At 37.3% G+C, this 14,826-nt stretch overlaps 1 protein-coding gene across 9 annotated transcripts in view; it reads right to left on the bottom strand.

The window, feature by feature from the left end:
• NF1 (neurofibromin 1) overlaps nt 1-14,826 on the bottom strand; it is a 300,188-nt gene that overhangs the window by 231,553 nt on the left and 53,809 nt on the right. For all 9 annotated transcript variants that reach the window (XM_056127967.1, XM_056127959.1, XM_056127961.1 and 6 more), the window contains exons 2-4: nt 8,516-8,659; nt 6,576-6,659; nt 1,107-1,297 (exon numbers count right to left, since the gene is read on the bottom strand). In XM_056127967.1, the coding sequence (XP_055983942.1) occupies nt 1,107-1,297; nt 6,576-6,659; nt 8,516-8,659 (419 nt within the window). The remainder of the gene's footprint in view (nt 1-1,106; nt 1,298-6,575; nt 6,660-8,515; nt 8,660-14,826) is intronic.

Here is a 14,826-nt window from a genome sequence, read left to right as displayed (position 1 = left end):
CGATGATTCAATTTAAAAAAAAATTTTTTTAAAGTAATATGAAGTTCCTGCCCAATTCAATCAGCTTAATCAATGTCTGGATAAACAGCAGTACTCCTACATAAAAAAAAATAATAATAAAAATTAAAAAATAAAACAGACTATTTTCTGGAGATTCCCACTGAATTACTCCCCCATTTTTTCCCATGTAAGTTCCAGTATTTCTGGGTAGTTTGGAATTGGGGGCAAGGGAGAGAGGAAAGGAATCAAGTGGTGCTTAAGACCAGTGATTCAACAGATGGTGCTTGGTTCAATGGGTAGTACATGAGCACAGCAATAAAGATGTAGAACTACCTGAGCCAGCGATGCTAGAGGCCCCCCATGGCTACCATGGCAGTGTCTGGGAGCCAGCAGGACCACAACTGGCAGCCCTCATGGGCCACCAGCAATATGCACTGAGATGCTACTAGGAGGACACGTGGTGGCAGGATCAAACTTGGTCCCTGAGTCATCACTTTGATCTATCTCATGGGCAGCTGGGTTATTTTTACTTTTCTGATAACAGGATTTTGTGATAAAGAACAGACCATGAGATCAATACAACTCCGAGCATTCATCAATTATTCTGCCAGGCTAATTTCAATTAAAGAAAAAATTACATGAAAAAGTCAAGCCAAAAAGGCTACCCTCACTAGAGTATGCCCACATTCTGACTCTGTCTATACACTTCTGCTTTTTAGTTAACTACCTTCTACAGAAAAAATGCCGCTTATTCTAGATTATGCCTGCACTCTGATTCTCTGTCTAGTCTCTCTCTAGTAAGCCTTTTTATACAGGTGGGGGAAGGGGGGCAGGTGGGTTGTCAAACCAAAAATTCAAACCTAGTACTTAAAAAAATAAAATATGAACATGAGTGATATTTTTTCCTTAAAATTTAGGCTTTCAAGCTTCCAGCAGTATTCATATTTAATTAGCACACCAGTCATACTATTAAATACAAATTTCCCTCTCAAATCACAAAATTTCCAGCAAAGCCCAAGTAAAAGATTATTTCTGTTTATTTTTACTTAGAAAAAAGATTAAATTTTTTATTACTTACAACAGTCCTATGTGGTCTACACACTAACCTGGTAGAAATGCGACTAAAGACTGCATTGAAGTTGTTGCAGCTGAGAGAAAATAAAACTCCAGAGGCAGAATTTCGAAGTTCAGCTGCATGTTGGTTTCCTTCACGACAGGTGTGAAGAAAATGGCAGATTTCTGGCAGCAACTGTTTAACCAGCATCGTTTCATCTAATCTCATTGTATCCTTAGGTTGCTAAAATAGAAATAATCATGTAATTCTCAAACATTCTTAAATTTGCAAGCAAACATTTTTATTATGGAAATTTTAAAACATATTTAAGAACTATAACAGGCAACCATATATTCATCATCTGGATTTCACAACTTCTGTGTCTGCTGTATTTCTCTGTAATCTACTAGAAAAGGTCCCTTCTTTCACAAAGGAAGTTCAACCTCTCCTGTCTATCCTCCCTTGCCTCCTCAATCCTGCTTCTTTACCCCCAACCACTCCTGAATAAATCCCATCACAAGAAGTTCCCTGGAATTGGACGACCACTCATATTCACTGATGAGTGCACTGTGTCATCTGCCTAAAGATCCAAATAAAGTTTTGGTTGAGGGAACACACCTACCTTTGGAGAAATTTGATCAAAACAAACAGATCATTACTATTAATTGTGTTTGCATAAATAATTTCAAACTGATTTTAAAAATAAAACAGCCTACCCCTATATTTCAGCATCAGTAAAAATAGTAACACTGAGGCCAGAGAAATACTACAGCAGGTAAGATGCTTGCCTTGCATGTGGCCAAACCAGGTTTGATCTCAGGCATCTCTTATGATCCCTAGAGCACTACTAGGAATGATTCCTAAGTGCAGAGCCAGGAGTAACCCCCTCCGCATTGCCAGAGGTGGCCGAAAAACAAATAAATAAAAATATATCTATCACATTGAGAAAACATAAACAGCGTCATTATATTCATTTTGGGTTTTCTTTTGTTTTGGTTTGGGTTTCTTGCTGCAGTTCCCAGCATCCAACCCAGGGTCTCATACATGCAATGCAAGCATTCTACAACTCAGCTACATCCCTGGATATCTCATTCTATATTCAAACTTCCCCAACTGTCCCCAAAGTCTTTCATAATTTTTAATTCAACAGAATTCATAAAAGGTTCATAGATGCAGCATGATTACTATCTGCCTTTAGTCTCTTTATTCTAAAACATTCTCACCCACACACTCCATATACATGATTTTAAACTTTCATAACATTGACTTTTTTAAGAAAATGGGACAGATGCCTTACAAAATGTTCCACTGTTGATCTGATTACTTCTCAGTGGCATAATATAGCTTGTTCTTAAAGATTACAGTATTTTCTGTAGCGTAAAATTTAAATGTAACAGTTCTATTAGGTTTAGGTGGAACATTTTAGGTAGTTCAGTATAAATCATATTATATCACATCAGTATTAGGAAATGATTCCCATATAAATGACAGCAAGCTTGATAATCTTGGTATTAACACTGAGATGGCTATTTCATAAAGTAAATAACTACAATTAACAACCCATAGATAAGCAACCCTGTAGATATAATGCAATCCTACATCAATATTTCACACTAATATGTGTCCACTTTTCTTTAGCTACTTCAGCTACTTCTATGATAAATATATTTAGGCTCACTTCTTACACTGCATCAACTTACTTTGATATAAAAATGAAACTCAAGAGAGAAACATACGATTTCTATCCCTAGTTTTACACACACAGAGTGAGAGAGAGAGAGAGAGAGAGAGAGAGAGAGAGAGAGAACCATAAAATCATTAAAGTCAAAACCAAAAAATGGAAAAGGGCTGGAGCGATAGTACAGCAGGTAGGGTGTTTGCCTTGCATGCAGCCAACCTCGGTTCTATCCCTGGCATCCTAGATGGTTTCCCAAACACCAGCAAGAGTAATTCCTAAGTACAGAGCTAGGAGTAACCCCTGAGAACTGCTGGGTGTGACCCAAAAACAATATAATGCAACAATTATCCAATAACTTTATTTTAATTGTACATTTTATGGGAAAAGTATATGTTATCAACTATAGAGCAGAACAAAGTCTATTTTATGTATTATACAATTCCCATGTACTATGGGCTATCTCTAATAATTGTCAAATTAAATAGTGGTCAGTAATATCTGTGTTCAGTCTCCCAAACACATTTTCTATGACCTCATAATTACAAATGTTAATGGATAAAATCTATAAAACTCAAAAAGGCCAAGAAAACAAATATATATTGGTATTTACGATTAAAAGTAATTACTTTAATTGTAATAAAGAATTGTAAATAAAGAAATTGTAATAAAGAATAAAGAACTGTAGGGGCTGGAGCAATAGCACAGTGGGTAGGGCGTTTGCCTTGCACGCGGCCAACCCAGGTTCGATTCCCAGCATCCCATATGGTCCCCTGAGCACTGTCAGGGGTGATTCCTGAGTGCAGAGCCAGGAGTAATCCCCCCTGTGCCTTGCTAGGTGTGACCCAAAAAGCAAAAAATAAATAAATATAATAAAGAATAAAATAAAATAAAGAATTGTAAAATAATTGTAAATAACTAAAATATAATTGTAAAAGTAATTGTAAATAATTGCAAAATAATTGTAAAATAAAATAAAAATTGTAATTAAGTTTGTAATAAATAATTGTAATAAAGAATAAGAATAAAGAAAGTTTTTCATTTTTTCAAGTTTTTGAAGTTTAAAAGTTTTAAGAATTCAGATAAAGTTTTAAATTTTTCACAATTATTTTTTACTTTTGCTTTTATTCTCCAGCGATAGCACAGCAGTAGGGCGTTTGCCTTGCATGCAGCCAACATGGCCGACCCGAGTTCGATTCCTCCGCCCCTCTCGGAGAGCCCGGCAAGCTACCGAGAATATCTTGCCCGCACGGCAGAGCCTGGCAAGCTCCCCGTGACGTATTCGATATGCCAAACACAGTAACAACAAAGTCTCCAATGGAGACGTTACTGGGCCCGCTCGAGCAAATCGATGATCAACGGGAGGGCCTTTACTTTACTTTACTCGAGCTTTTATTCTATTCTACAATGAACAGAATTAGCAATTTATTAATCAAATTACAAATTATAGAAAGGCCAAGCTAAATCAAAACTCTCACTCTCTAAGGAGAAGCTTATAAAAAAAAATGGAATATAACAAAAGGTCAATAAATTGAAACAATATGCTTAAGTTTTGTGGCCTGTGGCTGGAGAGATAGCTCAAAGGGTTGGAGTGCAACGTTTTGTAAGCAGGAGGCCATGGTTTGATCACCAGCACCACACAATCCCCAAAGTACCACCAGGAGGAACCCAAAAAATTAAAACAGTAGTAGCCCCTAAGCACCAGTCGGTATGATCCAAGAACAAAATATAATCAAACAAAAACAAAATAAAAAATGCATTTCTCAAGTTAAAAAAAAAAACAAAACGTTTGTAGACTACACTCTTTTCTAAGGATACTTACTATACAAATGCTATTATTATTTTTTCCAAATTTCTAGCCTATCCCTTCCTCAAATATTTCTGGCCGTTCTCTCTCTTTTTAACCACACAATTAAACCCTCATATATCAATGTCCCTTCTGTGAAAGTTTACTACTCAGATCAAATAAAACATAAAAGGAAAACATAGGAGAGAAACAATTTTGAATAAACATATGCCAGAAAACAAGAGAATAAAAGAGGTTACCTCTAATATATACTGAATAGACAGTTCTTTAAAATAGAGGCATTGAGGCATTAAGTCTGCATATTTATATAAACTCCTACCATATTCCAGGAAGAAACGAGACTGCAGAAGCACAAAAACATTTTGTTTTACATAATATAAAGTTTTTCCTTTTTTAAATTATAGCATAGGTACCATCATTACAGTTATGTTAACATTGATAATCTATGATATTGATGTACAGTTACTACAATTCCATCACCATCAAAGTGTCCAGCACTCTCCACCACTGTCCATTATTTCTCTACAAAAGAAATATTCCTGAAATTTTTCTAACTCATTCATGGTTGAAATACACTGTTATAACTAATTAGAGGAACTGACAAAGAACTGTTTCAACTACTTCAAAAATCTATTTTCTATCTTATTTACAAATAACAACAGGGACCACTGGCTCAGCAAATGACCTGAAGATGTGATGCTACTTGAGAGGCCAGGGATACCTGTGCCACCCCAGCAGAACTGGGGATATCCAAGGCTGCACCTGGCAACATCCCAGGTACTGTGTGATACCTAGGAATCAAAACCAGGTCAGACACATGCCAGGCGTATGTTCTAACTGCTACATTATCTCCAGGCCCCAACAGTGGATGTTTTGGGGGTAGGGTTTTCTTTTCGGTGGCTTGTTTTGCATTTTGGGGGTCCCCAACTGCTTATGTACGAGGCAAACTTCTGGCTCTATGCTCAGAGGGCTCTCTTGGCTGTGCCCAAGGGACCATAAGAGGTGGAGAGGATCAAACTGAGGCTGGCATCATGCTAGGCAAGTACCTTAATCCCTGTATTATCACTCCAGCCTGATTCTAGTTCTTAAAGCAGTTCTATCACTAAGTAATAGGTTTTTTTGTTTTGAGAGTTAAAGGGAGTGGAGAGGATAGACCAAACCCGATGATGCTCAGGGATTAGTCCTGGCTCTACGCTCAGGAAAACTCCTACAGTTGCTCAGGGGAATCATATGTAGGACAGAGATCAAACCTGGATTGGCAGCATATAAGGCAAGTGCCTTACCACTTGGTCTGTCTCTCCAGAGTCAGATTTTTTTTTTACTTTTTTTTTTAATTGTTTTTGTTTTTTGGGTCACACCTGGCAATGGTCAGGGGTTACTCTGGCTCTGCACTCAAGAACTGCTTCTGGTGATGCTCAAGGGACCAAATGGGATTGAACCTGGGTCAGCTACATGCAAGGCAAATGCTCTACCCACTGTACTATTGCTCCAGCTCCCTCCAGAGTCAGTTTTAATGTGTTTTTTGTTTGAGCCATACCCAATGGTGTTCAGGGGTTACTCCTTACTCAGGAATTACTCTTGGCAGTGCTAGGAGACCATATGGAATGCTGGGGATCGAGCCTGGGTCGGCTGCTTTTAAGTACAGTGGATCTTACTCCAGCCCCCAAGTTTAATGTTCTAAAGTTCACTTTTACAAGGATTTTAAAAGTAAAATATTAAGATCAGATTTGTATGAGAAATAAAAAGATTTAGTTTTGGTCCTTCATAAGAGATTCAAAACCAGTGACATAGGCCTTCCAATATTAGGAGACACTAATTATATCAAAATATGTCCTTTTCTTATCTTTCCAAGAAAAAAGAATGAGAGAGATATGAGTCAAACCAACCTCATCTAACCCTCAGATTAACTCTACTAATAAAATTTATATTCATATATTTTAAGACAAAATTTTCCCCAACTGCATCTATATTTTGCTACATCAGATCATTCTCAAAATTGAATTCACAAAATACGTTCACTTAAAAATAGATTTACTTACTCCAGCAAGACATTTTTCCAGTGTATCCAAAATAATCAACTGAGAGAGATACAAATTCTTTTCAGCAGCTTCTCCAAATATTCTCTAAAAGAAAAATATTTAGAAGACTAAAAATTAGTTTTTATTCTACTACAAATCAGCATACATATGAAAAGTAGGGAACTTGATTAGTTTTATGATTTTGAAAATAGTCTTGTTTTATTTCACAGATCTTTAAATTAATATTTAAAATCTATTGTTCCTGGTTTAATACTAATACAAAAATATACTCAAGGAAACAAAAATGCTGGCACTTATTAGACTGTGTCATTAACTCCGAAAGTAGACACTCTGGCTTATATTTTAAATACGTAAAATATAGAGGAACTAAAATTTACCAATATAAAGGCCAAGTTTCCACGACTCAAGTTACTGAGTAAGTACTAAATATCTATCACAAGATTTTGTGGTTTTGCTTGGGAGGAGGGGGGAGTTGTAAATATCAAAATATTTTCAGTCTACCTTGGGAGATCCCGCAAACGGCTATGAAAGCACATATTGCAAGGAGGAGATCCAGATTCAATCCTGGCACCAAACAACCCTCAGAGCACATTGAGGGAGGAACCATGAATAACCACACCAGGAACAGCCCCTGAGAACAGCTAGGTGTGGCCCAAACACAAATGCATATGTAAAAATGCCACAAAATCTAAAATGCCCTTTTGTAAATCATTTTATGTGACTATTAAAAAACCTCTTTTTAAACTTTTAGAAAATGTTTCTGCCTTTTGAGCTATACACAGATGTACAGGGGACCACTCAGAGTTGTGAGTCAAACCCAGGGCCTCACATGCACAGACCAGTGTTCTAATATTGAGCCACATTCCCAATCCTCCTAAACTTTTTTTTTTTTTTGGAAGCCAGACTCAGTGGTGCTACTCAGTCAGTGCACAAGGCACCATGCACTGCCAGGGACTGAATCTGGACCTCCAACATTTTAAGCACGACCCATCTCTCTGGCCCAAAAAAGTTGTATTCTTTAAAAATCAAACAAACAAACAAATACCACAACTTTGGAAAGCTGGGTTTTTCCTAAGAAAAAATTCCTTTGTAAGGCACTTCCCCCTTATCAATTTTCTGAGTTTAGGGTGTTTTCTAATTAAAAAGGAAAGAACCATACTAGTGTGACTAAAAATATTATACTGTTCTTCACAATATTCACAATGTACAGTCAAAGTGAGTTTCACAGATCAATACAAACAATACAAACTGAAGTTACAAACACTGAAGACAAGCAGAGCAGTTTGGAATTAATCAAAAAAAAAATTCATATAGGTTGTTTTAAATTAAGTATGTCCTGAGGTACAAAGAGAGTACAATTAGAGTATCTTGAAGTCTAGGAAATATAAATGATTTTATATAATAAGAAATAGAGAAACAATTATAAGCTTTTGACCATCAAATTGATTAATGAAACTGGTATTTGAGGAAAACTCTTCAACAGTGTATGCTCTACTACAAAATCTGTCAGAGGTTTTAAAAGAAATGGAAGGAAACAGTATCTTCATAAAACCAATCACACATTCGGGGAATACAGGACTCATTTATCAACTACTTTAGGACTGAGTCACTCTAAATAAATGAGAACGTAAGAAAAAAATTTTAACAGGTTATTATTATATTATTCATATTTTGCCAATTCATATATGGAAAAATCAATATAAAATGCTTATTCCTAAAAAGTAACAGAAAAGGAGACAGAGTTACAAGGGATTTACAAATCTATGGCAAAGAATCAAGAAGTAAATGAAAGTTGAAAGGTTAATTGTACACATTCACAAAATAATTATAAATTTTATATCCAAAGTTCACAGAAAATGACTTTTAACACATTAAAATATGTTGCTTAAAAATATGAAATAAAGAAAATTCCCCCAGAGAACAGTAATCCAAATACTCACCATATTGTTAACATTCTTTAAGATATTGGTGAGGCCGCTTATAACCAAAGAAAACTTATATTTGGAAATATTGATAAGACATTCCTTGTTGTGTTCAGTACTGACTTTGGTATGTGTGTTTTGCTGTCCTGTTTTTATTGGAAGCTGAAGGAAGAAAAAAAAGTGTTAAGAATTCACACTTGAAAATGACTAAAAAGAATAATTTCTCTTTGAAAATACTAACACATTAGAAAAATTTTATCAGTTACTATATTTGTATCCCAAGCTCCAATTTTCAATATTTGTTTTGTTTTGTTTTGTTTACTTTGTGGGTCACACCTGGCGATGCTCAGGGGTTACTCCTGGCTCTGCACTCAGGAATTACTCCTGGCAGTGCTTGGGGGACCATATAGGGGTGCCGGGGATCAAACCCGGGTCAGCCGTATGTAAGACAAATGCCCTACCCACTGTGCTATTGCTCCGATCCCCAATTTTCAATATTTAATAGCATTTATGGTAAATCTAAAATTCAAATTTTCAATTTTTTGCATCTATCTTTCTGGAAGTCATTAAATGTCTACAAAATTAATTCCTTTACCCAGCACTATATAAAAGAGAATGATGACTCATAGAAATTGAGTTATATTTCCTTAAAGATAAAAAAATTTTAGAGAATGTCTGGGAGGAAAAAAATGCATACAATACATTTTCAACACTTTCTGCAACCTGGCTTCTTTTCTTTTCACTGCCCACTGACCAAAAGAAAGATAAAAAGTTAGAAGAACTCTACAGAATAGGAAAATATTAAAACAGATTCTCCAGAGTTTGTAGCTTCGGGGATGTGACAGCCTCCTCGAGGGAAAAGCCTTTTTACATTCTCTTGGTTGATTGGGCCAAGACAGAACCTGAAGAACACTTTTGTAAATTGGCTTTTAGTCAGACAGTACCAACCAGTGGGAGACTGCCTATGAGCCATACTTGACCTCCATTCACCTTTCTCTTCATTGCCATACTGAAAGTCACACCCCAAAACCCCACATCCCTCCCACCATTGCTTTTCTACACAATACTCTGCATATTTGATGCATGTTCATTATGTGTCCCTCAACTGTGTAAGCTTAATTGTGCCCTTCATAAATATTCAGGAGTTTCCTGAAAAACTAGTGGAATATATATAAGCTCTATCTTAGCTAGGCATAAAACCAGACCACTACTCCCCTCCCTTTGAAGTTTGTTCTCCAGACAGCTGGTGAAAATCCCAACCTAAGTTGTTTTCATACCAATAAAGTTCTGATTTTTTTTCTTTCTGGGTCACACCCAGAGATGCTCAGGGGTTACTCCTGGCTCTGCACTCAGGAATTACTCCTGGCAGTACTTGGGAGACCGTATGGGACGCTGGGAATAGAACTCCAGTCGGCCGCGTGCAAGGCAAACATCCTCCCTGCTGTGCTATCGCTCCAGCTCCTAGAGTTCTGATTTTCTATTCCGTTATTCCTGTGCTTTTTTTTTAAGCACTTCTAATACAATGAACTCAAGCATTTTATTTTACTGGTTTTTGACACATCCAGTTGTGCTTAGAACTTATTCCTGACTCTGCTCAGAGATCACTCCAGGCAGGGCTCAGAGGACAATATGGGGTACAGGGGATTTAACTCAGGTTGGTCATGTGTAAGACAAGTGCCTTACTACTGTACTATCTCTCCAGCCCCAATGAATTTAAGAATTAAAAAAAAATCAAGAAAATCTATATGTTTCAGGGCCAGAAGGATAGCATGGAGGGTAAGGAGTTTACCTTGCACACTACCAGCTTGGGTTCGATCTTCAACACCTCTTATGGTCCCCAAAGCACCATAAAGAGTAATTCCTGAGAGCAGAGCCAGGTACAAGCCTTGGGCACCACTTTGTTTGTTGTGGCCCAAAAACAAACAAACAAAAATACACCCTATGTCCCAGGCTTCTAATGAATAATAGAAATAACCACAGATTGCCCTAAAATCTGAGAAAATCTTACATGGTGTTTAGGATTTATTCCTGAAAGAAAATGTCTCTCAGGGGCCAGAGGTAAGGCATTAGCCTTGTATGCAGTTACCCTGGTTCAATCCCTAGCATCCCTACGGTCCCCGTGAACACTGCAAGGAGTGATCCATGGGTACAAAGCCAGGAGAAAGCCCTGAACAGTCTGGGATGGCCCAAAAACAGACCAAAAAAAAAAAAAAACAACAGAGCAACAATATCGCCTAAGGAGTAATAAAATACACATATAAAGTTCGGGGAAAATAGCTTCTTTAATATGAATTCATACTTATTTATATTTATCTGAAAACAAGTCATGCTGCCAAGAAGTTCAAGAATAGCATTCTATTACTCGGCCATAAGAAAAATTGAAGTCATGCAATTTGCTGCTATATAGATAGATCTGGAGAGTTATCATGCTGATTAAAATGAGTCAGAGGGACATGAACAGACACAAAATGATCACACTCATATGAGGGACATAAATTAACATAGTAGGGGAATAACTAATGCCCAAAGGCAATAGAAATGAAAAGCAGGAGAACTGTTCCTTAGTACGAAACTGCCACTAAGGTGGGGGGTAGTGGTAAAGTCAGGGAAGGAATCACTGGGACAATGATAGAGAGGGAAGTGGTCACTCTGGATGAGGAGTGGGTGCTGAAATAAAGACATATGCATGATACCTTATCAGTAACAGTACTGTAAAACAGTGCCCAAAAAGGAAAACAAAAACAAAAATAAAAAGGGTTCCATAGAGGTAGGCTGAGAGGTAGGAGGGAAACAGTATTTGTGAAGGTAAGTGGACATTGGTGAAGGAATTGGTGTTGAAACATTGTACGCCTAAAAATCATAAATAACTTTGTAACTCTGTAATTCACAAAGATTAGATTAAAAAAGAAAAAGAAAGAGTTGGGCAGGTAAAAAGGATTATCTCCAAGCTGGAAAGTTATGACAGGGTGATAGGGCTATCAGCGAGTGGAATCTATGTTTCATAATAGCTTTTACCCAATTTAGATTCCTCCCCTTACCCACCCCCCAAAATAAGAATAGCATTCTAGGGGTCAGAGAGATAATACAAAGGGTAAGGTGCTTGCTGTGCAAGCAGTCAACCGGGATTCGATCCCTGGGACCAACAGTCCCACCAGGACTGATCCTTGAGCACAGAGCCAGGAGTAAACCCTAAGCATAGCAGCATGAGACCAAAAATACACCCCCTTCAAAAAACAGCTTTCTGTTTTAAATTAATTATGCATGTATTCACATTTAAATACTAGAACCTATTAATAATAGAGAAGAGTAGTGGAATTCCTCTGTGAAATGACATACAATCCCAAGTCCAACTTTCTAACTTTCAAAATGGTACAAAAGGATAGAAAGAGTCCAATAGCATGTTCCTGTTCAATCAGTTATAACTGGTAACTAATTTAACAATAAAGAAATACTAAATAGGAGCTGGAGTGATAGTACAGCAGGTAGGGTGTTTGCCTTGCACGGGCCGACCCAAGTTTGATTCCCAGCATCCCATATGGTCCCCTGAGTACCGCCAGGAGTAATTCCTGAGTGAAGATCCAGGAGTCACCTTTGTGCATCACCAGGTGTGACCCAAAAAGAAAAAAAATATATTAAAGGACACATTTTTAGAATAGAGGAGGGATTTTTAAGTATGACCCCAAAACCAACTCCTCCCCCAAAAAAGGAAAACTAAGATAATGAAGATTTACTACAAAGTGACAGACATTACAGGCAAATAATATATAACACAGTTTAACAGAAATTCTAAAGAAGAGAACCAAACCAATGGAATAGCGTTGAGTATTAGGCACTAGAATTCAAAACATTTTGCTGAGTACTTCTTTAAAAACTTAAAATTATGTAAGGGGAAAACTGCTTATTTAATCCAGAATAATCTGACCCAAAATTACTAATAACAAAAGGTATTTTATTTCAGTAAGACTGATCTTCTGTTAATAGGAATCAAAGCAGAAAATGTTTACACACAAGTGACAAAACTTAGGGGCAGAGACAATAGCTGGTGAGGTGCTTGCGCTGCACACAGCTGACAGAGATTTGATCCCCAGCATTCTAAATGGTCCCCAAGCACTGCCAGAAGTGATCCCTGAGCACGGAGGCAGGAGAAAGCCCTCAGCACCACCATATGTGTCCCACCCCCGCATCTGCACTCTTATGTTCACTGCAGCACTATTCACAATGGCCAAAATCTGAAAACAATCCAAGCATCCAAGATCAGATGGTGAGATAAAGAAACTGTGGTACATACACACAATGGAATACAATACCATATGGTTATAAGAAAAGATAAAATCATAAAATTTAAATAGAATTTTTACTTAAGTAAATCTATAATTCGAAAATATAAGGTAATGAACAGAAATGTACATCTAATTTTTAATGGCATCCCCAAAAGAGAAATCATTCTCAGATTTTAAATATTATTTAACAAAGTCTCCAATGGAGACGTTACTGGGCCCGCTTGAGCAAATCAACGATCAACGGGAGGGCCTTTACCTTTACCTATTTAAATAAATGTTATTTATTTAATAAATATTAAATATTTAAATGATTATACATTCCTAGTGAGTTGTGTATATGCTAAAGATAAAAAGAATAAAGGAACCAGGAGAAAATTGACAATGACTAACTCCATAGTAATAAAACACCTCACCCAATTGTGGATCTGAAATGCTACTATTTTTCCCAATAAAAGTGAAGAAGAGTGCCTCAGAAAGTAACAAACAACGGGAAACCCAAGAGCCAGCAGATGAGTCTACAATGAAATTGCATAATATATACACAAAGAAATATTACTTGACTACAAAAAAAGCGATGCAATCTTGCAGTTCACTCTAAGTTAGCTTTAACTGGAAGTTAACAGTGAAGTGAGTCAGAAAGAACAAGACAAATACTGCATGATCTCACTCATATGTGGAGTATAAAGAAACAACGTGAAGAAATAGACAATCCATATGGAAACAAGCCCCGAGATACTGCTAACAGAACTTTGAACTTAGGCTGCAAGGTGAGGTAGAGGGCACAAAGAAGGACCCTGGGACAGTGGTGAAAGGTTTCTGACATGCAGGTGGTGGGTGTGGCATAGAATCATTGCAAATATAAAACAATAATATGGAATCTGTTGTGAAACATCTTATCTTATAAAGAGGGAAGGAAGGAAAGGAAGGCATCCAAAATGAAGTCATTGTGCCAAATGACACAGCGACTTACTATTTAGCCTAATCAAAGTTTGTCTTCCTGGGGTAGAAATTTTTTAAGGGAGGTCACACCAGGGATGCTAAGGGATCATTACTAGTCAAGCTTGAAGAACCATCTGTGGTACCAGGAACTGAACTTTGGTTGGTCACATGCAAGAACCTTAACCCCTGTACCATCTCTCAGGCTCCTATTTTATTTTACATGAGGGGGAAGGATGGAGAGAAGGATGGAGAGCACCACCTACTGTGATGCTCAGAGCTTACTCCTGGCCCTATATTCACGGGTCACTACTGGGGCTCAAACTATCAGTTGCATGCAAAGAAAGTTACTTAACCCCTGTACTATTTCTCCGGCCTAACAAAAGTGAAAATCTGAAGTGATCTTTTCAGAATTTCTATCAGTACAGATGAGGTATGCAAAGTGTCTTGGTTGAAAGTAATTCTTTTTTTTCTTTTTGGTTTATGGGTCACACCTGAAGGTGCTCAATGGCAAATCCTGGCTGGGTGCTTAGGAGTGACATCTGACATTATTTGATACTGGGAAATCAAACCAAAACTGCCACTTGCAAGGCAAGCCCCTTATCTCCTGTATTATCTCTCCAACTCAATTCTTTTTTTTTTTTGCTTAAGACCTTACCTCATCTTTCTAACTATAAAAAACTTCCATTTTGTGCAACCTCATTCAGTACCTTTCTACTTGCTAGATGAATCATTTAAGTCATGAATAATTTAATAAAACTTCTTAATCTTAAAAAATTTAAAAAAGAAAATGGCTAATACTGTCTCTGTGGCAAAAAGGCCATAATGAATCTAGAATATCTTTGCCAGACTGCAGAAGTCAGAGAGTAAACAACTAGCGAAGGGTTAAGACAAAAAAAGATTCAGGAGAAAACAGTACAGCAGTTAGGGCACTGCCTTGCACCTAGACAGCCAACACAGGTTTGATCCCTGGCACCCGCTATGGTCCGCTAAGCCCCCAGGAGTGATCCTAAGCACAGAGCTAGGAATAAATCCTGAGCACTACTAAGTGTGTGCCTGTAAAGAGAGAGAGAGAGAGAGAGAGAGAGAGAGAGAGAGAGAGAGAGAGAGAGA

Source organism: Sorex fumeus, unplaced genomic scaffold (genome assembly GCF_029834395.1).
Source record: "Sorex fumeus unplaced genomic scaffold, SorFum_2.1 ptg000063l, whole genome shotgun sequence".
NCBI classification, from domain to species: Eukaryota; Metazoa; Chordata; class Mammalia; order Eulipotyphla; family Soricidae; genus Sorex; species Sorex fumeus.
Note: the sequence above shows the minus strand (reverse complement) of the source record. Positions and strands in the feature narration are given on the sequence as shown.